The 23,246-nt window shown below is 42.6% G+C and overlaps 1 protein-coding gene across 3 annotated transcripts; it reads left to right on the top strand.

Annotated features, from left to right (window-relative positions):
• The first annotated feature begins 12,487 nt into the window (after nucleotides 1-12,487).
• Nucleotides 12,488-21,457, top strand: idi1 (isopentenyl-diphosphate delta isomerase 1). Of its 3 annotated transcripts, XM_033044792.1 has the most exons (6): nucleotides 13,741-14,233; nucleotides 14,264-14,331; nucleotides 15,318-15,487; nucleotides 17,077-17,169; nucleotides 19,596-19,726; nucleotides 20,578-21,457. In XM_033044792.1, exons 1-6 carry the CDS (start codon nucleotides 14,162-14,164, stop codon nucleotides 20,893-20,895), a joined length of 852 nt encoding a protein of 283 aa, XP_032900683.1. In that variant the 5' UTR covers nucleotides 13,741-14,161; the 3' UTR covers nucleotides 20,896-21,457. The 3 variants fall into 3 exon arrangements, with proteins under 3 accessions (XP_032900692.1, XP_032900683.1, XP_032900680.1); XM_033044801.1 differs by lacking the exons at nucleotides 13,741-14,233; nucleotides 14,264-14,331 and adding an exon at nucleotides 12,488-12,509; XM_033044789.1 differs by having other exon boundaries at nucleotides 13,741-14,331.
• The last annotated feature ends 1,789 nt before the right edge of the window (nucleotides 21,458-23,246 follow it).

The raw sequence follows: 23,246 nt of genomic DNA, 5'->3' as shown, positions 1-23,246 counted from the left end.
AGGTGGGGAGGGTAAGGGGAAAACCGTTTCTCAGTCACTTCCTGGTCGAGGATGCGGCTATTCTCTGAGTCGCGTCTTCGCCCCCACTCTCACGGCCTACCATCTGGATTGGCGCGGCCTTTCCTGCCGGAGACCGACCAGAGCTTCAGCAGCGACGCAGCACTGATTTACCATGGCGGAGCGGGCGATCGCCGTGTTGAAGCTCCGGAGTGTTGGGCCTGCTGCTTTGACATCGTGGAGCGGTGGTTGCGGAGCTTCTAGCCCCGGGCAGCACTGACTTTAACATCTCGGAGTCCTGGGATCTTTTGACGGGGATCACCAGTGTTAAATCTCCGCCCAGCCCGGCCTGGCCGATTCGGAAACTCCAAGCCGCTGAGAATGTTCTTCCGTGCCGGCGTCGGAGTTTCGATCATCCCGGCGAGAAGGCCACGACTGCGGAGGTTTCAAAAAGCCCCGACCATGCGTGAACAAAGGCGAAGACGACTGAACTTTATTGCCTTCCCTCACAGTGGGAAACGTTGATTCCGCTGTGTGGGGATGTTCATGTTAAGTTCTATTGTGTGTTGTGTTCTTTTTTTTCGTATGGCTGTATGGTAACGCAAATTTCACTGTACCAATTAGTGCATGTGACAATAAATGTAAACTTGAATTTAACTACAAGATTCTGAAGAAAGATTTGCTATGCGTATTCCACAAAGAGTCTGGAGATGACCACAGACTGTTGCACAACTTCACAGTGCTTGCAAAGTGGACTTTGTATCCCCATTAATGATTTAAAAGGAACTCAGCTTGCTGATGGTGTGATGCTCTCTGAATTGGATTGGATCATTTCCCCCACCAGAGGAAAATATTTGCTGATCAATTTCAAACTATAACTGGTGCATGGTTGTGCCTTAGAGGAAAGATTGAAAAGTCTAGGCTAGTATTCACTGGAGTTTAGAAGGATGAGGGGGATTCTTATAGAAACATATAAAATTATAAAAGGATTGGACAAGCTAGATGCAGGAAAAATGTTCCCAATGTTGGGCAAGTCCAGAACCAGGGGCCACAGTCTTAGAATAAAGGGGAGGTCATTTAAGACTGAGGTGAGAAAAAACTTTTTCTCACAGAGAGTTGTGAATTTATGGAATTCCCTGCCACAGAGGGCAGTGGAGGTCAAGTCACTGGATGGATTTAAGAGAGAGTTAGATAGAGCTAGTGGAGTCAAGGGATATGGGGAGAAGGCAGGGACGGGTTATTGATAGGGGACGATCAGCCATGATCACAATGAATGGTGGTGCTGGCTCGAAGGGCCGAATGGCCTCCTCCTGCACCTATTTTCTATGTTTCTATGACAAGATTGTTGTTAGTCACTCATAATCAGCAACTAGCAAAGGACAGCACTGTGGTCCTTAAAAACAGTGTGTGCCATTATTCAGTAGGGATAAGAGAAAAATATGTTTTTTCTCTAATCAACTACACAGCTTCCGGTGGCGCCATGCTGGACTAGCAGTCGCAACACTTAGCTCCGCTGCTGTAAATTCGCGATTTTTCGCAATAAAATCGGGTCTGGAGGTCGGGATCGATTCAAAAAAACTTACCGGAGCCCCGGGACGTCCAGCTGATGATGTCATCAGTAAGCGCTGTGATTTAAACGGAGGATAAAGGCTTTTAAATGAAAAAAACGTCTCCAGCTCAGAGCCCTCAGAGAACAATCTCAAAACAACTGCTGAAAACCCAGAAACCTGAAGAACAGACCTCTGAAGTGGATTCAGGAATGGCTACAAGATCCAAGACTGAGATGGTTCTAAGGAGAAAAATGAAATGGAGGAGATAAAGAACTCGGTAAGAGAACTGAGAAAGGATATTGAGCCTGGAAACTCAAAAATGATGGAAAATATTAATGTTAAATTGATGGAAAATATGTCGAACATCAATGCTGGTAATCAAAAAGTTATTGAGTGCATTGGCATTATACAAAAACGAATTGAGGATGTGCAAAAAGAGCTAACGGGGAGAATTAATAAAGGGGAAGAAGAGTCTACGAAGAAGTTTGAGGCTGTGCATGTAATTGTTTCTTCACATGTAACTGCAATAAAAGACATGGAAACAGTTGTTGAACAAATGGCTGAAGATATGCAGAGAATTAAGCTAGAACTAGACAGCCTCAAGAGTCAACTGGCGAAAGTCTCAGATAAATGTCTTGATCTCGAAGCTCGCTCAAGACGCCAAAATTTACGAATACTGAGAGTAACAGAAGGGGCAGAGGGAAACAACGCCCGTGAGTTCACTGCTAACTTAATCAAACAGGTACTCAATTTACCTGTGGAACTGGAAATTGAAGTGGCACATCGAATACCCAGATTTAAGCCAAGATCACAAGCAGATCCAGCCCACCCACGACAGATCATAGTCAAACTTCGGGACATTTCAGCACTTGAAGAGCTGATGAAAAAAATTAAATACAGAGTGAAGATGACGTTTGGAAACGACTCTATCAAACTCCTCCGGGATTATCCCTATGAGATCGTGCAAAAGAGAAGAAAGTTCTCACAGACAAGACAGATTCTCCATGGAGTTAAAGATGTCAGATGTGGCGTTTTTTATCCGGCCAGGATGCGCATTACTTTCAAGGGAAAAGAGAAAACTTTCACTAATTCGGACGCAACTTATAAATATGCCCAAGAGATTGTGGCAGAAACAGAAGATTAATCAAGGCAGCGGGACGATATGGACAAATTATTTCCTTTTATTTCTTCACAGAGAACACCTGAAGATAAGGGAAGAAACACCATTTTCTAAAAGTTTAAAATGGAAGAGCATTTCCACGTGCGCTGGTCTAGACACCTTATCTCCTTTGGACGCTTTGGAATTCAACTCAAGGACATTCTTTGTTCAAAATGAAGGAAAGACTGATAAGCAACGCAGAGACGAACAGCAGAGCCGAATGTGGAAAACATCACAAGGACAAATGGCGGTTTAAGATCTTAAAATAGCTTTACAAATAGAGAATTAACAATAATAATATATAACTATATAATGGGCAAAATGTAATAATGTGTTAAAAAGACTGACTAGCTCGTATATAGAGCGAGACAGTTAAGCAGGGATAAAGAAATAATAAATAACACATTTTAGAACTAACGTAGATAATACTGAAGGTTTAAGTGCTATGTAGTTCGTGTGGGGAAGGGAGGAGACTCAGGCACCTGGCATAATTCCAGGAGCCTGATTCTGGTTAACCCTTTCAGCCAACAGCTTACTATTATCAAAGGTATAACTAATTATAAGTAATTAGTAGATAAAAGTGTTGGATATATAAATTTCACAGTAGCTGAACACAAGATCTGATAAGTCTGAATGAAATATATACATATATATAGTGTAATTGGGTGAAATATAACTGATTTTGAAATGATACCGCCCTCCTAGGTTTAGAGTAATAAAGGGAGCGGAGCTAATTGTACAACATCAACTTCGGAAGTCGAATAGATGTCGAATTCCACAGACGGGTGGAACACTCACTACAGTGTCGAATACTCCAGACACTGTAATTTTACTTGTTTAATTTTTTTTTTAATCACAATATGTCACAACTATGTGTTTGTTTTTCAAGGACAATCGCAAAAGGGATCTACCAAGGAAGTTAATAATATAAACGCCCCCCAAATATCCAGAGTCCTGAGGTATGGATGCACCGTAATAAATAAGGTCATTAAAATCAGAGAAAATGCAAGATGATAAACAAAAGAAAATGGGAGGAATCACACTGTGTAGCTGGAATATAAGGGGTATTAATGAACCAATTAAAAGGGGCAAAATACTAGCAAAGTTGAAATCATACAACACGGACATTACTTTTCTACAAGAAACGCATCTTAAACATCAAGATCAGATGAGATTGAGGGCGAATTGGATAGGCCAAACATTTCACTCCTCACATACTTCCAAATCCAGAGGCACCACAATTATTATTCGCAAAGGAATGCCATTCAAATCAAAGAACATTATATCAGATAAGGAAGGGAGATATCTTATAGTTACAGGAGAGATCCATGCTACGCCAATCACTTTGGTAAATATATATGCGCCCAATTTTGATAATCCTCAATTTTTCAATAAAATCCTGAATACAATCGCAGAATTTAACTACCAAAATGTTATAATTGGAGGAGACTTCAACTGTGTTTTAGATCCGTACTTAGATAAATCGTGGCAAAAACAAAGAGGTAATATGAAATCTAAAACTAGTGAACTCTTAAATACATATTGATTGATTGATTATACCTTTAATAATCCTTTACAGGAAATTATAGTGCACGACAGCTTCAAGACAGACATAACACCACACATTTCCTCAAATAGCTTCCATACTTAACAAGATAAAATACAAGTTAAAATACAATGAATGAAAAAAAGTGCAGTTATTTATGCGCATTATATAACCTTATAGCAGCTGGTATACAAGACTTCCTATGTCTCTCAGTTTTGCACATTGGTGCAATCAGTCTCTGACTGAAGATGCTGCTCTTGATCACCTTCAGGGTATGGAGTGGGTGAGTGGGGTTGGTCATTATTGAACCCAGTTTGTTCAGAGTTCTGGCCTCTGCCACCTGCTGGACCGTTCGTTGCTCAGCCCCGACCACTGAGCCGGCCTTCCTGATCAGCTTGTCCAGTCTGTTTTTGTCCGCTATGCGGGCGCCATCTCCCCAACAGGCCACAGCAAAAAACAGAGCACTGGCCACCACTGAATGGTAGACAGTGCACAGCAGGGGTTGGCAGATGTTAAATGGCCTCAGCCTCCTTAAAAAATACAGTCGACTTTGTCCCCTCCTGTACACCGCCTCCATATGACCCTTCCAGTCCAGCTCACTGTCAAGCTGCACACCAAGGTACCTGTGGTTAGCGACCACCTCTACCTCAGTGCCCTTAATGGTGATTGGTGTTGGTTGAGTCCTCCTCCTCCCCCTCCTGAAGTCCACAACTATCTCCTTGGTTTTTGTGGTGTTAAGATGGAGGTTATTGTGTGCACTCCACTCCACAAAGTTGCTTATTATGTCTCTATACTCCTCCTCATTGCCCCCTTTGATGAGGCCGACAACAGCTGTGTCATCCGAAAATATCTGCAAAAAGCAGCTGTTGGTGTTATATTGGAGATCCGCGGTGTAGATGGTAAACAGGAATGGAGCCAGCACAGTTCCTTGTGGAGCCCCTGTGCTGCTCAAGATGGTGCTTGAGACATTGTTCTGTAGGCGCACGTACTGTGGTCTGAGGGAAAGGTAATCCAAACACCACAGTACCAGTGATGGATCCACTTTCATCTTCTCCATCTTCTCCCCTAGCAGTCGGGGCTGAATTGTGTTAAAGGCGCTTGAGAAGTCAAAAAATTTAATCCTTACAGATGCATCAGTAGTGTCCAAATGTGTGTACACCCTCTGCAGCATGTAAATGAGGGCATCATCGACACTGATGTTGGGCTGATATGCAAACTGTAAAGGATCCATTTGAATTGACACACTAGTCCTGATGTAGGAAAGGACAAGTCTCTCAAATGTCTTCATAATATGTGAAGTGAGCGCTACTGGTCTGTAGTCATTGTGGTGAGTGGGATGGGTCTTCTTTGGGACAGGTACCAGGCAAGATGTTTTCCACAGCCTTGGAACCTTCTGTAGACGCAAGCTCAGGTTGAACAGGTGTGTTAGAATACCACACAGCTCTGAAGAGCAGGTCTTCAGTAGCCTTGGGCTGGTGTCATCGGGCCCCACTGCTTTCCCTGGCTTCAGTCTGTCCAGCATCATCTTGACCTGTGCAGTATGAAGAGTCATAGGTGGGGCTGCTGGTGGAGTGGGAGGTGGAAAGAGGGGACTCCGTACAGGTGACATCTCAGGAGTGTTGGAGAGAGGGAGGGAGGGGAGGTGGAGAGGAAGCAGCATATATAAAAAATACAAATATAGCAGACGTTTGGAGGATCGCGAATCCGACTGGAAGGGAATATTCGTTTTATTCAATGGTACACAAAACATACTCACGTATAGATTATTTCCTAGTGGATACAAAACTAATCCCTTATACTATGAACCCTAAATATCACACCAATACGATTTCAGATCACTCCCCGCTAACTTTCGTTTTAAAATTAGAAGGAATGTCTATGAACAAATCGTTCTGGAGGTTTGACTCGCAAATTCTGAAAGACCCACAAGGGAGTATATATCTAAAAAAACAGATGGACCTATTTTTTGAGACAAACGATACACCAGATATATCGCCCACTTTACTATGGGAATCCTTCAAAGCATTTATTAGAGGTCATTATCTCGTATCAAGCTTTTCAAAACAAAAAGAATAAGAATGAACAAAGACAATTAGAAGAACAAATCAGACAACTAGATATAGATAATGCTAAAGATCCAACTATGGATAAACATAATAAAATTTTAATACTGAAATTTAAGCTAAATAAATTATTGTCAGAGAAAGTTATAAGACTATTCCAAATTACAAAACAAGAACATTTCGAATTTGGGGATAAACCCCATAAACTTTTGGCACGCCAACTGAAAAAATGGGAAAAAGATCATGCAATTTTAAAGATTAAATCAGATAGAGGGGAATTATTAACACTACCTAATGATATCAATAAAAGATTTGCTCAATTTTACAAGAATTTATACACATCTAAAATGCTAATAGACAATAATAAAGTTTCAGAATTTCTGGACAATTGTAACCTTCCAAAACTAGAACTGAAGGAACAAGAGGACCTGGGAGCACAAATTACATCTAAGGAAATAGAGGACACAATAAACACACTTAAGAATGGAAAAACACCAGGACCAGACGGACTCTAATGAATTTTATAAATATTTTTACGACATAGTTACACCACATCTATAGAAAATGTATACATACGCTTTTAAAGAACAAATCTTACCTGAAACACTAGCAGAAGCAACGATCACATTAATACTTAAAAAAGATAAAGATATAGAAGAACCAGGCTCATATAGAGCTATTGCTTTGTTAAATACGGATCAAAAAATATTAGCGAAAACACTAGCTCGAAGACTAAGTAAATATGTTAGCAAATTAATAAATGAGGATCAAACGGGATTTATACCTAAGAGACATTCATTTAATAACCTGAGACGTCTGCTTAACATAATGCACTCTCACAAACCTCAAGAACAAGAGTTATCTATCATTTCATTGGACGCAGAAAAAGCGTTTGATCAAGTAGAATGGGATTATATGATTAAAGTATTGCAAAAATTTCAAATGGGAGAGAACTTCATCGCATGGATAAAATTATTATATAACAAACCCACGGCTAGAATATTAACTAATAATATACTATCTACGAAATTCCAATTATCAAGGGGCAATAGACAAGGATGTTCATTATCACCGCTGTTATTTGCTTTGGTAATTGAACCTTTAGCTGAAAAAATCAGAACACACCCGGATATTTACGGTTATAATACAAAATATTCAAATAACAAAATATCTTCATATGCAGACGATGTACTACTGTATATCACAAAACCCCAAATCAGTATACCAAACATATTAAATCTAATTGAGGACTTTGGATCTTTCTCAGGATACAGAATAAACTGGAACAAAAGTGAAATGATGTCGATAAAACCGAAAGACTCAACACATCTCTTGAAATTCCCCTTTAAAATAGCCAAAGAAAAATTCAAATATTTGGGAATTGAAATTACTAGAAACTATCACGCTATGTTTAATGCCAATTATAGTCCCTTACTTAAGAAACTAAATAATCTAATCAAATTCTGGAAAACGCTCCCGGTGTCTTTAATAGGTCGAATAAATGCTATAAAAATGATCTTTTTAACCACAATATTTTAACCACAAATCCTATATTTATTTCAATCAATACCTATATATCTTCCAATAAAGTTTTTCAAAAAACTAGACTCAGACATTACAAATTTTATATGGGATTATAAATCCCACAGAATACAAAGAGCAGACCTTAGTAAACCAAAAGAGATGGGTGGTCTAGCGCTCCCTAACTTTATGTACTATAATTGGGCAGTAAATATTAAAAATATGATTCACCTGCTGGCCAACTCTGCCCAGCAGGTGGACTGGATTGTAATGGAGAGAGAAGACTGCTCTCCGTGTAATACGGGAGCGACTCTCCTCTCACCAATGAATCTGAATAACAAAAATTACAATAAAAATCCAATGATACATAGCACAATTAGAACTTGGAAACAAATAAAACAGAATCTAAAATCAAGAAATTATCTCTTTTAATGCCAAAAGTCAATAATCCGTCGTTTAAACCTTCAATTATAGATAAATCATTTACACAATGGGAAAGAATGGGAATCAAAACGCTCGGAGACTTGTATGAATTGGGAAAATTATTATCATTTCAACAATTACAACTGAAATATAATTTGAAAAATAATCAATATTTTAAATATCTTCAAATCCGTGACTATCTGAAAAAATACACAAAAGACTATCATAACATGCCTCCAGACTTATTGGATGAAGCCATGAAGACAAAGGCTGAATCAGCAAATCTAATATCATACTTATACAACATTATTTTAAATATAGAAATACCTACAACTGATGGTATTAGAAGAGACTGGGAACAAGAACTAGCTATAAAAATTTCAAAAGAGAGCTGGGATAAACATAAATGCTCGATCAACGTACGACATACTCTAATTCAATTCAAAACATTACATAGACTATATTATTCAAAAACCAAATAAATAATCTTTTCCCCAATGTCTCACCCACTTGTGATAAATGTCAGTCACAAGAAGCTACCATAGCGCACTCTTTTGTTTTTTGTATAAAAATCCAAAAATTCTGGAACAAAATATTTGAAATCTTCACAAAATTAATTAAAATAAAACTTGTACCAAAAGCAGAATGGATCATTTTTGGAATATCGGAAGGTAACCCCGAACTAAACGTGTTTCAAAAGAACTTACTTAATTACGGGCTAATAATGGGAAAAAAGCTTATACTCAAATTCTGGAAAAACGCTCCAATACCAACAATAAATATGTGGATTTCAAACATGTTCGAAACATTACACCTGGAAGAGATGAGACTCCTCCTAGCAGGCAAAGCAGACAACTTCCAAAAGACGTGGTCTGCATTTATGGAACTATTACAAGCATAAGGTGCAATAGTAATTTTAAAAATAAATGGTTCCAGGATCTGGTAACGGGGGGTAAAAAAAAAAAAAACACGGTTGGTATATCCTTTTTTGCGGAGTGTTGTGTTATAATAGAGCGATTGTTTCTCCTTTTTTTTCTTTTCTTTCTAGGGTCTATTTCCTTTCTTTACTTCCTTCTCTAACTTCTCCTCTAAGGGGCTTTCTTTTCCCAACACTTTCCTGCACCTTCACGACTCTTGCTCACTTTCATTACTTCTTTTATTTCTACCTTTTTTAAAGCTCGAAAAATGAAGTGGTACAACAAATGTAATAAGATATATGTGATGTGTATTACTGTAATTTACTGTACTTCTAAAAAAATAAATTAAAAAAAAAAAAAAAAATAATCAGCAACTAGCAAAGGGAAGCACTGTGGTCCTTAAAAACAGTGTGTGCCATTATTCAGTAGGGGTAAGAGAAGTGCATACACGTACCTTGCCAATGGATAAAACTGTCAGCGAGGCTCAGAATCCGCAACCAGCAAACTACATGATCAGCATAGGCACAATGCTTCTTAAAGACTTTGGTTCCCATTGTACAGTGATAGAGAAAAACAATATTTTAAACAGATCCGATCAACTACAAATGAGATAGAACAGCATGAATATGTAATGACATATATTTACAAAATTATCTGCAATTCTAAACTGTGATTTCCAAAATTGAATACCATATTTATATTGCGAATGAGGGTCAGGTTATATGGAGAGACATAGGAAGATGGAATTATTTTCAGTGGAGCAGACATTTTTTACATTGCTGACTGGCGAGGCCATCATGGTGAGAATAATTGGCTTAATATTATTGGCATTGGACCTGGCATAGTTTTGTTTTTACAAGTACATGAACAAGGAGTTTAGAAGGATATGGGCCAAACTCGGGTAGGTGGGACCAGTGTAAATAAGTCATCTTGGTCGGCATGGGTAAATTAGGCCAAATGGCTCAGAGAAAAAAAATGTTGGTGCTCAGGCTCAGAGTCACATTAACTATGATTGAGTCCGTTTTACTGTGAACTAGAGCCAACTCCACTCCTGGGGAATTATAACCCGCGGGAAAATCCGCCCGTGGGATTTCTTTCAGACTTGTGTTGCAGAACCTGACATGGCCACAGAGCCATGTGATGCAAAAGGATTGAAGAGTTTTAACCAGGAAAGGGCAGTCACGGTGGCGCAGTAGTAGAGTTGCTGCCTTACAGCGAATGCAGCGCCGGACACCCATGTTCGATCCAGATTACAGGTGCTGTCTGCACGGAGTTTGTACGTTCTCCCCATGACCTGCATGGGTTTTCTCCGAGATCTTCGGTTTCTTCCCACTCCAAAGACGTACAGGTTTGTAGGTTAATTGGCTTGGTAAATGTAAAAATTGTCCCTAGTAGGTGTAGGATAGTGTTAATGTGCGGGAATCGCTGGTCGGCGCAGACCTGGTGGGCCGAAGGGCCTGTTTCCGCGCTCTATCTCTAAACTAAACTGAAGTTATTGTTCAAAGTTGGCATTGTTAAGAGTTTCTCCCCTGTCCTCCTACCCATTGCTAATAATTTCTGCAGCGAGGGACACAACTGTAATGTCATACCAGGGCACTGGTACCAGGAATGAGTCAACTGGGCCTGTATTCACTGGAATTTAGAAGGATTAGAAGGTTTCTTAGAGGAACATATAGAATTCTTAGAGGAACATATAGAATTCTTAGAGGAACATAAAATTCTTAAGGGATTGGACAGGCAAGATGCAGGAAAATTTTTCCCAATGTTGGGGAGTCCAGAATTAGGGTCACAGTTTAAGAATGAGGGGTAGGCCATTTAGGACTGAGATGAGGAAAAACTTTTGCACCCAGAGATTTGTGAATCTGTGGAATTTCCTGCCGCAGAAGGCAGCGGGGGCCAATTCACTGCATGTTTTCAAGAGAGTTAGATATAGCTCTTAGGTCTAACGGAATCAAGGGATAAGGGGGAAAAAGCAGGAACGGGGTACTGATTTTGGATGATCAGCTATGATCATATTGAATGGCAGTGCTGGCACGAAATGCAAATGGCCTACTCCTGCACCTATCTCTATACTTATAAAACTATGATCTTGGGTGTGTGTGTGTGTATATAATCATACTGCTCGAAAAAGCCATGACGGTAAAAATGTTACATATTCCTGTAGGGATTTATCCGGTGAAGTCAAAAGACGGCTTACCTGAAAATTTCGAGCTTTATTTTGTGAGTTATTTATGAAAATGTTCACAAATCTTTGAAAAGAAACGAGATGGGGATGTCGCGATGGCACTGCTCCACTGTATTCCACGCGCTGCGAGTGATGTCACCGTCCGACCCCTCTAACCCCCCCCCACCCTGGTTTTTCACTGTGTTCCACACGCTGCGAGTGACGTCACCCCCGACTCCCGCGAGCCTCCCGGCTCATCTTTCCAGAACATTCGCAACGGTCATTCTCACTTTGTGAACCAAATGTGAACAAAGCTTCATGCTGACTTCCATATCTTTAAAGATAAGAGTCCGATTGAACTTCATTTTTTAGCTTTAAATTCGAATATTTTATTGCATTAACATTGCTTTAAGGACTTCCAAGTTTAACATTTAATTTCAAAGACGGGTGTTTTAATGCCCCTCTCTCTCTTGCTCTGCCCCTCTCTGTCTCTGCCCACCCTCACAACCCCCCCCCCCCCCCCCCCCCTCTCTAGATGCGCGTGTGAGTTGGGGGCTATGTATGAGTGGATAGGGAGGGGATGGGTAAAAGGAGAGAATGAATAATATTATCAAGGGGGGTGGTTAGTTTGTGTGTGACGCCGCAGGCCGCCCCCCCCCCCAAACCACGCGTTGAGGGGGACGGGACCAATGGGTCCCACTTGGTCTAGTGTTCTATGTTTCACAGATGCAGGTACATTATCCAAAACAAACTTTTGATTTTGGATAAAACACAAGGTGCTGTCGTGACTCAGCCGGTCAGGCAGCATCTGTGGAAGGCTGTAGACGACCAAGGCAGAATATGCGGTATTTGTCTTCCAATTTGCGTTTGGCTTCTCTTTGACAGCGGGGAAGGTGAAAGACAGACAGGTGGATGTGAGAATAGAAATGGGATTTCAAATCGCATGTAATCCACGGATCCAGATGCCCACCAATCTTTGATGCCCACAGCAGACAGAATCCAAGTGTTCGGCAAAACGTTCACTTGGTGTGCGCTTGGCCTGCCCAGTGGAGAAGAGGCCACATCGAGAGCTCCAAATGCAGCGAATCGCGTGCGTGTGAATCTCTGTCTCACTTGGGAGGGTTGTTTTGGTCCCTGCCTTGACGGCGGTGAGGAAGGTGTGGTAATAGGTAAGGAAAGCCAGGAAAATAGCCCGGGGACGGGGAGTGACGAGCGACCCAGGGTTCGAACGGAAAGCAGGAAAAAAGGAAGATGGACACAAAACGCTGGAGTAACTCAGTGAGATGCTGTCCATCCCGCTGCGTTACTCTGTATCAATTTGTGCCTATCTTCGGTTTAAACCTGCATCTGCAGTTCTTTCCTACGCACAGTGAGCGGACTTGCAGCGACCCTGCAACCACCCACCTGGCGCCTAAAACCAAGCCCAGCAAAAACGGTCTCTAGTGTGTTCCACCTCCATAATGCAGAAGCCACAAGAGAACCAAACATCTATCTGAGCAGGACCAAACTGAAGTATGCCCCCACTCCAACCTACCTCGGAGTGACCCTTGACAGGACCCTATCCTTCAAGGAACATCTTAAAAGAACAGCAGCTAAGGTGAAGTCCAGAAACAATCTCCTCAGTAAGCTTGCTGGCTCAAAGTGGGGGGCAGCAGCCCCCACACTGCGCATTTCAGCACTAGCCCTTGCATTTTCTTCAGCCGAATATTGTGCCCCTGTTTGGTCCAGGTCATCCCACACACACCATGTGGATACCCAATTGAACTCAACAATGAGGATCATCACAGGAACAATCCGCTCAACACCACTCCCCTGGCTCCGTCCTATCCAACATAGCCCCTCCACACATCCGGCGAGTAGTCCTCACTCAAAGGATGCTCCAAAAGACCAAAAACTCCCCTCATCTGCCAATTCACATGGACATCTTCAACCCACCCACTGCTCGACTTCCATCTAGACGACCAATTTGGAAGAACCCACCACCAGCTGATTTCACCATCCAATCAGCTTGGAAAAGGGAATGGGAGTCCAAGGACGTCCCAAATAAACATCTGGTGTCAGACCCCACCCTACCGGTCCCTGGCACCAATCTCCCAAGGAAGCAGTGGACGACGCTGAATAGATTCAGGACTGGACATGGCCCCTGCTTGGCCAGCCTTCACAAATGGGGCAGCAGTCCAACCCCATGGTGTGCTTGTGGAGAGCAGCAAACAATGCAACACATCATTGAAGCATGCCCTCAACAAAGACTCAAAGGAGGACTTGTCACCCTTCATACAGCAGATCAAGAGGCAACTGCTTGGCTAAAGGACTTTGCATTCGCTAAATAAATAAAATCCTACGCACAGAAAAAAAGGGAAGAGGAGGAGGTTCTTGGCGGCGGCATCCTCACTCAGCTGGAGGAAGTGACGAGAGATTCGTGCATTCGTTGGGCCAGCCGCTGCATGAAGGATGGGACGTGAGCGCGGAATAAATTGAGCAGGAGGAGAGGAAGGTGGAGTGGGTTGGGTCAGGGAGAGTCCGTCCCCGGACAATGCACCCGTGCTGTTGTTGCTTTTAGTGCTGCTGCAATTCGATACACTGTCGGAACGCGGCCATTGTTGCATTCGGGGCCCGCGTTCCATTCCGCAGCGCGCGCCCAGTGAGCCGACTTGCAGCGACCCTGCAGCCGGTTGCTCTGCGGGCGGTGGAGCGTCCCCGGACGTCTCGACCCGGTGAGGAGGAGGGGAGGGGGGCGGTGCTAGTGACGTGAGCGAGGGCCGCGCGATCGGAAGATCTGCCCGGGCCGCGCGAGGCGGTTGGACGAGGCGGGCGCGCGGCGATGATGCGGGCGCTGCTGACTGGCTCGTGCCGTGGGGCCACCGGCTGCCTGGGTCTGAGCCAGCGCTGGGCTGCAACTTCCCGGACACTGGGCGCAGCAGCAGCAGCCGCCCGGGCTACACAACCACCCCAACACCGTGCATGCAGCTCGCTGGCACACCAGCCTTCCTGGTATGTATTCGTTTCGGACCGACTTGTCACGTAGACCTGCAACGCGCAATTGTAGCATGAACCCTATTTTCAAGCCTTTTGTTTTTTTACTTCCGCAACATATTTTCAACCTTTTATTGTTTTTGCTTTTTATCCCTGCAACATATTTTCAAGCCTTTGATGTTTTTATTTGTTTTCCCCTCTTCATTATTTAAATGGGCAAATGCAGATACGGTGATATGGAGAGAGATATGGAGCAAATTGAATGAATGATATGCAAAAAAGTAACTATGTTGAAGGAAACGGTCCATTGTTGGCTGTGGGCTAGGTGATAACCAATTATAGACAATGAAACTCATCGGGGGACAGAGTGAGGCCAAACACAAATTGGAGGAACGGCAATTTAAAATTTTAAATTGCTGTTTTTTTCCCTTTTTCCTTCCACCCACAATATTTAATATGGAAAAGAAGATGTGATTCTGTTACATTCTGTTTGTAGTTTGTTTGGTTGTTTGTTTGTTTGTCTTTTTGCACAAAGTCTGCGAGCATTGCCACTTTTCATTTCACTGCACATCTCGTATAATTCTAGTCAGATTGGAAATGGGATCTATAAAACCTAAATCCACGATTGCCACTGCCAGGGAATGGGAGCTAGCTCATTGGTGGTACTCTCCCAAATTGTGGGAAAATCTTCATGTGAATAAATTTGGTTGTAATTCAGGCTATCTTGAACTTGCTCCCTTGTTGGGAGGGCAAATGTAATCTTTAACCATCCGTAAGATCAATTGTTGGACCTGGGATAAGTCTTCCTGGGATAAATATCGTGTGAGAAATAATTTCAGTGAGACAATTGTTGATCCTCGGCACAATATCACCTATCAAATTGTACTTTGAAGAAACCCTTGAACAATTATGCGTAGAGTAGACATTACAATTGCATATCATTGGATTAATGTGTGACATGAAGGAAATTCTTCCTTAGTTCTGTTTCTTTCTCTGACCTTCAGGTATATTGGAAAGAGGAGCACAGCAACCATGCCAGAAATAAACATGGACAACCTGGATGCCAAACAGGTCCAGCTCTTGGCTGAAATGTGCATCCTCATTGATGAGAATGATGTAAAAACCGGAGCAGACACAAAGAGAAATTGTCATCTTAATGAAAACATTAATAAAGGTGAATGAGTTTTAATGTCCATTAGCTGTATGAATGAATGGAACTTGAGGAGTCAGTCAATATGTATATTTTCATATGTTTGGAAAGATTTAAGGGCCTGTCCTTGGCACGCAAATTATGCGACCTCGTGGTCGCGTTGAGCCGCAACGGTCCCGCGAAGGTCGAGCGCGATTACTTGCGTACGCACAGCCGTCTGGAGCGCGTGACTTCATTTGAAGATGGACACAAAGCTGGAGTAACTCAGCGGGACCGGCAGCATCTCTGGAGAGAAGCAATGGGTGATGTTTCGTTTCGAGACTCTTCTTCAGTCTGAAAAGAAGGGTCTTGACCAGAAACGTCACCCATTGCTTCTCTCCAGAGATGCTGCCGGTCCCGCTGAGTTACTCCTGCATTTTGTTTCCATCTTCAATTTTCTTGGCCCCGCTCTGAGAGTAGAAGTGGTGGTGGATCCGGACCGCAACGGCCGTGAGCCCCAGGCCGAGTTCGGCGATCGTTTGCCTGCTTCTGCTGCTGTTGGAGGTGAGACGTTGCGTCGCGCCAGGGTCTTGGGCCTGTCCCACTTTGGCCGTCAGTTCCACGACAGGCCGTTGGCGTGCGAAGATTTTGTTCACTACAAAAATTTTGGAGCCCTGTGCGATGTTGCGCACAACTACATACCCCTCCGCGCTTCTCAGTGGGACTGGCCCCGCGCGGCCACACGATGCCCATGCGCCTCATCGCGACGACGAGGTCGCGTAATTTGCATGCCAAGGACACGTAAGTGGGACAGGCCCTTTAGCATTGCTATTTGTGGAGACTAACCTTGTGGCACTGCTGGGCAAAGATCCTTTATGATCTTTGCTGCTGGGAGGGGTGAAAGCGGTGGACCTATACTGGGCAGCCTATTGTTACTGAAATCTGAACAAGGGTCTCGACTCAAAAATTCACTCTTTCCTTCTCCAGAGATGCTGACTGTCCCGTTGAGTTACTCCAGCATTTTGTGTCTACCTTTGATTTAATGCAGCATCTGCAGTTCTTTCCTAAATGTTACTGAAATCTGTTTGTTTACATCCAGGTACTTTGTTCTTGTATGTCTATTATTACTTTATCTTTTAGTTTATATTGTATCTTTTATTCTTGCTGCCAAGCATAATTGTGTGTGTTTGCAACAGAGACCATTGAGGGACCATGAAATTTAAACCAGCATTTTGCAGTAAAATATTGTCTCAAAGCGCCTTCACTAATCAGGTGAATGGAGAAATTGGCTAAATTGGAGGAAAACGTGAGCACAGTTCACATGGCCAAAAGCTATCCTTTAAGACCATTCTGTATTCACTTGAGGAATTGTGATGTTTATTTGTGAGATCCACATTGGACCTGATGCTTTGGCTCTCTCTCCAAAATGGTTCCTAAACAGATACTGAAAATTGAGGTTATTTTCATCTTGTTGGTTCACTCCTTTCCCACCTCTCTGTGTGTTATAATCGTAATTTATTTTCAGCACATTTGCTGGAAATGTCAGTAGTAATTTGTTTCAGACGGTTGAGAACTAGGCTTTGTTAAGACAGAAGTGAACCTTGCTCGGGATTACCAATCTTTTGATTTTTTAGGTTTGCTTCACAGAGCCTTCAGCGTTTTTATCTTCAACAATGAGGGGAAGCTTTTGCTGCAACAGAGGTCTGATGCAAAGATCACTTTCCCAGGTATGCAAGCAATTTTCATTTTTCCAAGAAACATTTTTTTTTGTACAGTCCCACCAACGATTTTCTGGCAACTGGTGCTCCGCCACCTCCTTTAATCCGGACAAAATTACGAGAGCACATTTTAAATCATTCTCCCCCCCCCCCCCCCCCCCCCCCCATCCCCCGGAAAATATGGCACCCAGGCCAGGTGAGGTGGTTGATCTCAACAGCAGCTCAAATTTGTCCCCTGCGGCCAGGTCTCTGGAACTCCGGCCGAGCCAGAGCCGGCAGATCCATCCCCACAGACAACAAACGAGGCTGACTTTGCGTGCCGGTGTCACGGCCCGTGAGGCTGTGACCTCTGTTGGTCTGGCAAAGCGGATAATCCACAAGGCTCTGGAACCAATGGTGCCAGAAGATCAGCGGTGGACCTATACTGGCCTGTATTGGCTGTCATTCAGAAAAAGGAGACAATGAGAAGGCAGACGCTGAAACGCACGTTCTTTTGCCTGGAGTCTCCAGCATTAGGGCCATGGAACAATTGTATAGTGAATAGATCCTTAGACTAGTCATCCAGAGACTTGGATAGAAATTCGAAGGATTCAGAAATTCCTGAAATAAAAGCAGAAAATGCAGGACATATTTGGCAAGTCAGGCTACATCCGTGGGAAGAAAAAGAGCGTTCATGTTTCAGGTCAGAATCTGTTCCCCAGCACCGAGAAAGGGATAAAAGAAGCTTGTTAAGCTGCAGGGGAGAGGATGTCTTGGTTGGGTGAAACCAGGGTGATGAGGTTATCTGGTCAATGAGTGAGTGGGAGCAGCTAGAGAACAAGAATATTGACAGAAGGTCAATGGAGAGCAGGAAGACATGCCTGGCGGGTTGGTGTTGGATGTGCCCTCCATTTCCAGAACGGGAGGGGGGTGGGGGGGGGAGAAGAGGGGAAAAAAGGGGGATAAAACTAAACCAGCTAGGATAATGCCTGCAAATGATACAGACAGAACTTGGTTGCCAGAAATTGCAGAGAATTATCTCTTGAATGGAGGCTGGTGGGGTAGGAGGATTAGATCCTTATTCTGCCCCAGAGGAGGACACTAAAAGCTGTGCTTCTGTGTGGGAAGGTACTGTAGATGCTTGTTTAAACCAAAGATAGACACAAAAAGCTGGAGTAACTCAGCGGGTCAGACAGCGTCTCTGGAGAAAAGGAATGGGTGACGTTTTGAATCAAGACCCTTCATCAGGCCATCTGACCATGACTGGATGCGGCCAGATGATGCGACTGCATCCACCTTAAGCATTTGCTAAATGGTGCATTCTGACCAAAAGCACAGAATGGAAAACAGTTTAGAAGTGAGGAATTTGCAAAGTAAATATTCAAGGGTGAAGGTATTTGGAGAAGAAAAATAACTTCTGATCTGAGGGATGGTGGAACCCATCGATAATGCGGTCTAAAAGAGGATTGGATGAATGGTCACGCAAGATTTAAGGATGAGACTAGTTAGGTTATCTTCTGCATTGTATCATTCTAATTTTGAAGATGCACAACATACGATCAGCACCTTAAATCCTATTAAATGTTAATAGTATTTAATTCATGGACAGAAATTGTTTAAAAATTGAAATTCTCTGTAGTTTTTTGATAGTGAAGGAAAATAGTCTAACTGAAATAAGGAGTGTATTAATTGGCTAACTTCCAGGATGTACAGATGTACAGAACAGCTAAAAATTGCCTTGAACATTTACTTAGAGTTAATTCATAGGACATTGAGGAGTACAGCGGGTGATCGGTTCCTTTGGCCCACAATGTTTGTGCCATGAAGCCTAGTTAAATTCTGCCTGTACATGATCCATATCCCTCCATTCCCTGTATTTCCATGTGCCTATCTGAAAGCCTCTTAAACACCACTATTGCATCTTCCTCCATCACCATCCCCAGCCATTGCATTCCAGGCCCTCACCACTCTGTTAAAACAAAACAACTTCCCCTGCTCATCTCCATTAAACTTTCCCCCTCTAATTGGTCCTTTCTAAATGAAGCCAAAAGTCACAATCAACGACCAGGGCTGGCATCTTTGTAGGAAGGAACTGCAGCTGCCGGTTTCAAATGAAAGTAGATACAAAATGTTGGAGTAACTTAGCGGGACAGGCAGCATCCATTCCTTCTCTCCAGAGATGCTGCCTGTCCCGCTGAGTTACTCCAGCATTTTGTGTCTGTCTGACATCTTTGTAGTTGATCAACAGTTATTGCCAATCCAAATTTTTTCCTTTTGGATTTGGATTACATTTTCCATATCCCACCAGTGCCTCTTTGGGGTACATTTACAGCTTGGAATTAATTTGGGGTTGGAGTAATTTTCGAGGTTGGGTTACAAGCCAATCATACAGTTTTGGATCTTTGGTTAACAATAAATTTTGAAATTTGTTCAATAAATTGTTGATTTATTTCCAGGCTGTTTTACAAACACTTGTTGCAGCCATCCTCTTAGCACTGCAGCAGAAACGGAAGAGAAGGATGCACTTGGTGTGAGACGAGCAGCCCAGCGCAGATTAAAAGAGGAGTTTGGCATACCTATGCAACAGGTGAGATGCTGCAGAACTTACTGTGTCAGAGATTGCAAATAATCTATACATTAAAAAAAAAAAAGATATCTGAAATTACTAAAAATACTAAAACTTAAGTCAGGAGAGAAACCATTAATATTTTGGGTATGACATGTTTCAATAGAAGTGGTGACGACGGATAAGAGAGGTGCCACTTTAGTCTGGCACGCCAACCTTTACCTTGCAGAGGCCTGACACCACCTTTCTGTCATGTCTTTGTCTTTGTGTCTTTGCCACAAAGGAACCTTGTAGAAAGGTTCACAGCTGCAGACCAGCGGCACCAGAGCCTAGGTTTAAGGTGAAAGCAGGAACGGTTTGCTGATTTTGGATGATCAGCCATGATGATATTGAATGGCGGTGCTGGTTCGAAGGGCCGAATGGCCCACCACTGCACCTATTTTCTATGTTTCTATGAAATGACACAAAGTGCCCGAGTAACTCGGCAGACTGAAACAGTCTGGAGAAGTGCCCCTATATCACCTATGTTCTCCAGCGATGTTGCCCGACCTATTCAGTTCCTCCAGCGCTTTGTATTAACCATGATCTGCGTTTTTGTTTCAACTACATGCAATGGTAAATTTAAATTACTGTTAAAACACCAAGTACTTATGCTATAATACCAGGAGGTTATAATGGACAATTGGTAATAACGGACACCACTCCCCCTTCCCCCTTCCCCATGGTGTTATAACGAGAGTTTACTGTATAACATTTGCTATTTGAACTAGCTTTTTGTCATGAACAAGGTTCACTAAATCATCAGATCAGTGTGAAAACCTCTGGCTTAAAATGCAACCCGACTTAATAATCTTTCCTGTATTTAACCCCAGGTCCCTTTAGAAGAGATGAATTACTTGACCCGCATTCATTACAAGGCTCAGTCTGATGGGATCTGGGGAGAACATGAAATTGACTACATAATATTTATGCAGAAGGATGTAACGCTGCAACCGGATCCTAATGAGATCAAAAGTCATTGCTACGTGACACAAGAGGAATTGAAGGAACTGTTGGAAAAAGCAGAAAACAAGGAAGTGAAAATCACACCATGGTTCAAACTTATTGCTGAGAAGTTTCTCTACACATGGTGGGACAGTCTGCATAACCTGAAGCAGTTCGTAAATCATGAGGAAATCCACCGAATGTAGAATGCATTTTACTTTCTATTAAATTGCCTTGCAAAGAGAGTTGCTAATCAAAGTGTAGACTTGAGAATCTTTGTAGATCATTGAAATTGTGTTTGTTGAGCACAACTGGTGTTTACTCAGTGTGCAAATATGACCAAACTGGGGTAATTTTTACAAAAATGTGCAATGACTACCTACAGTAAGTATTCTGAATCTGCTGCAATTTAAGTGAAGATTCTTCGACTGATGTATCAGTGGAATGGCTGGCTGTAACTGGCAGGGAAATGACAGGGTTTCTACAGTTCGTGGAAGAAAAAGAACTGCTAATTTGAAAAGTGATTTCATAACTGCAAGGTATTAACATCATTTGCTTACAATTTAAATGCTACATAAACTGTTTAAACATTTTTTTAGCTCTGAAATGAAATTTATTGAGTTGATGTACAACACAAGATAATACTGGGTGTTGTCTTCATAAACAATATTGATATGTAAAAAATGTGTTTTAAACAAGTTGGTGTTTTAAAATTACTTTAACTGCTGAAAGTGAATTAATAAAGGTCCAAGGCTCTTAAACAAAATAGTAAGAAAATTGAAATTGCTCACAGTTTAAGGATAAGGGGGAAATCTTTTAGGACCGAGATGAGGAAAACATTTTTCACACAGAGAGTGGTGAATCTCTGGAATTCTCTGCCACAGAAGGTAGTGGAGGCCAGTTCATTGGCTATATTTAAGAGGGAGTTAGATGTGGCCCTTGTGGCTAAAGGGATCAGGGGGTATGGAGAGAAGGCAGGTACAGGATACTGAGTTGGATGATCAGCCATGATCATATTGAATGGCGGTGCAGGCTCAAAGGGTCTATTCCTCTTATACAGCTGACCTCTGCCCCAGAAGAGACCCCAATTGTCCACAAATCTGAATCCTTTGTCCCCTGCACCAACTCAGCTACAAATTCACCGCACCTATCTTCCTGTTCTTATTCCTCACTAGCATGTATCTCTGGAGCCATGCAGAGATCCTTGACCTCGTGGCCCTGCTTTTTAACTTATTTGCCTCACTCCCTGTATTCACTCTGCGGGATCTTGGCCTTTTTCCTACCTACGTCATTTACGCCAATGTGCACGACTTCTGGCTGCTCACTCTTCCCTTGAGAATGTTATGCAGCTTCTCCAAGATATCCTGAATCCAACATACTGAAGGCAACACACCATCATGGAGTCTCTTTTGCTGCCACAGAATCTCCAGTCTGCCACAGACCTGACTGTTGCTACTCCCCCCCCCCCCCCCCCCCCCAATCAATCATACACTCAACAGTATCCAAAGGGGTCATACCTGTTGTTGAGGGAAAGGGCCCCAGGAGTATTCCAGCGCTCTTGGCCTGCTCCCGTTGCTGGTGGACTACCTTCGGCCCGTACCGGATGTGACCACGTTATAACTCCAATCTGCGGCATCCTCAGTCTCGCGGACAATCCTGAGAATGTCCGGCTGTTGCTCGAGTTCCCTGTCTATAAGGAACTGCAGCTGGACCCGCCTCCCACAGATGCAGTGTTCAGGGACACTGGAAGTCCACTTGACTTCCCATGCGCTGCAAGAGGAACATATAACCGCCCTACCTGCCATCTCCACTGCACTCGACCAAGGAAGATCCACGACCAATGTACCTTACCCTGCTGACACCCTTATGCCAAAGCCCTGCACTTACCTTCCACACAACACTCACCCTCAATATAGCCTCAGGACACACGGCCATTCCCAATAAGTGCCTTCTCCACTTGTGTCTCTTCCTTTTATTCCACACGACCAGTCACTCCATTTGCTGACTGTTAAAAGTTAAATGTACTTTAAGTACATTAAGGTTATTGTATGTATAGGGTGATTTCACGGAAGGTCACTGGATCATAGATCCTCAACCACGTGGACACAAAATTTAACGGGGGTACAAACGTCACTTCCGGTACATGTTATTGATCCTGGAAACGCGTACTTTCACACCCGTTAAAAACCGCGAAAACGGCTTTATCTTTATCGAAAAATGTTTTATCTTTATTAATTTGTTATATAAAAAGTTTTAAAAGTGAAAAATCCATCATTAAAATTGCAAAATCTTCCATGGTTCTCAGGTGGGTTTTAACATGCAAAAAGAAAATGATTCTGAAGCTACATTTACCATTTAAATAATCGTAAACCATAAATGCGTTTTGAAATGAATTTTACTCAGATGCATACTAAGGAATGTGATAATTGTCAGCTGTTAATTGGATAATAATAATAAAATGTCCTGATTTTGTCCAATTAACAGCTGACAATTATCCTGAGAAAACCCACCTGAGAACCATGGAAGATTTTGCAATTTTAATGATGGATTTTTCACT

This window comes from Amblyraja radiata, chromosome 2, assembly GCF_010909765.2.
Source record: "Amblyraja radiata isolate CabotCenter1 chromosome 2, sAmbRad1.1.pri, whole genome shotgun sequence".
Taxonomy (NCBI): Eukaryota; Metazoa; Chordata; class Chondrichthyes; order Rajiformes; family Rajidae; genus Amblyraja; species Amblyraja radiata.
This window is presented reverse-complemented; position numbering and strand designations above follow the sequence as displayed.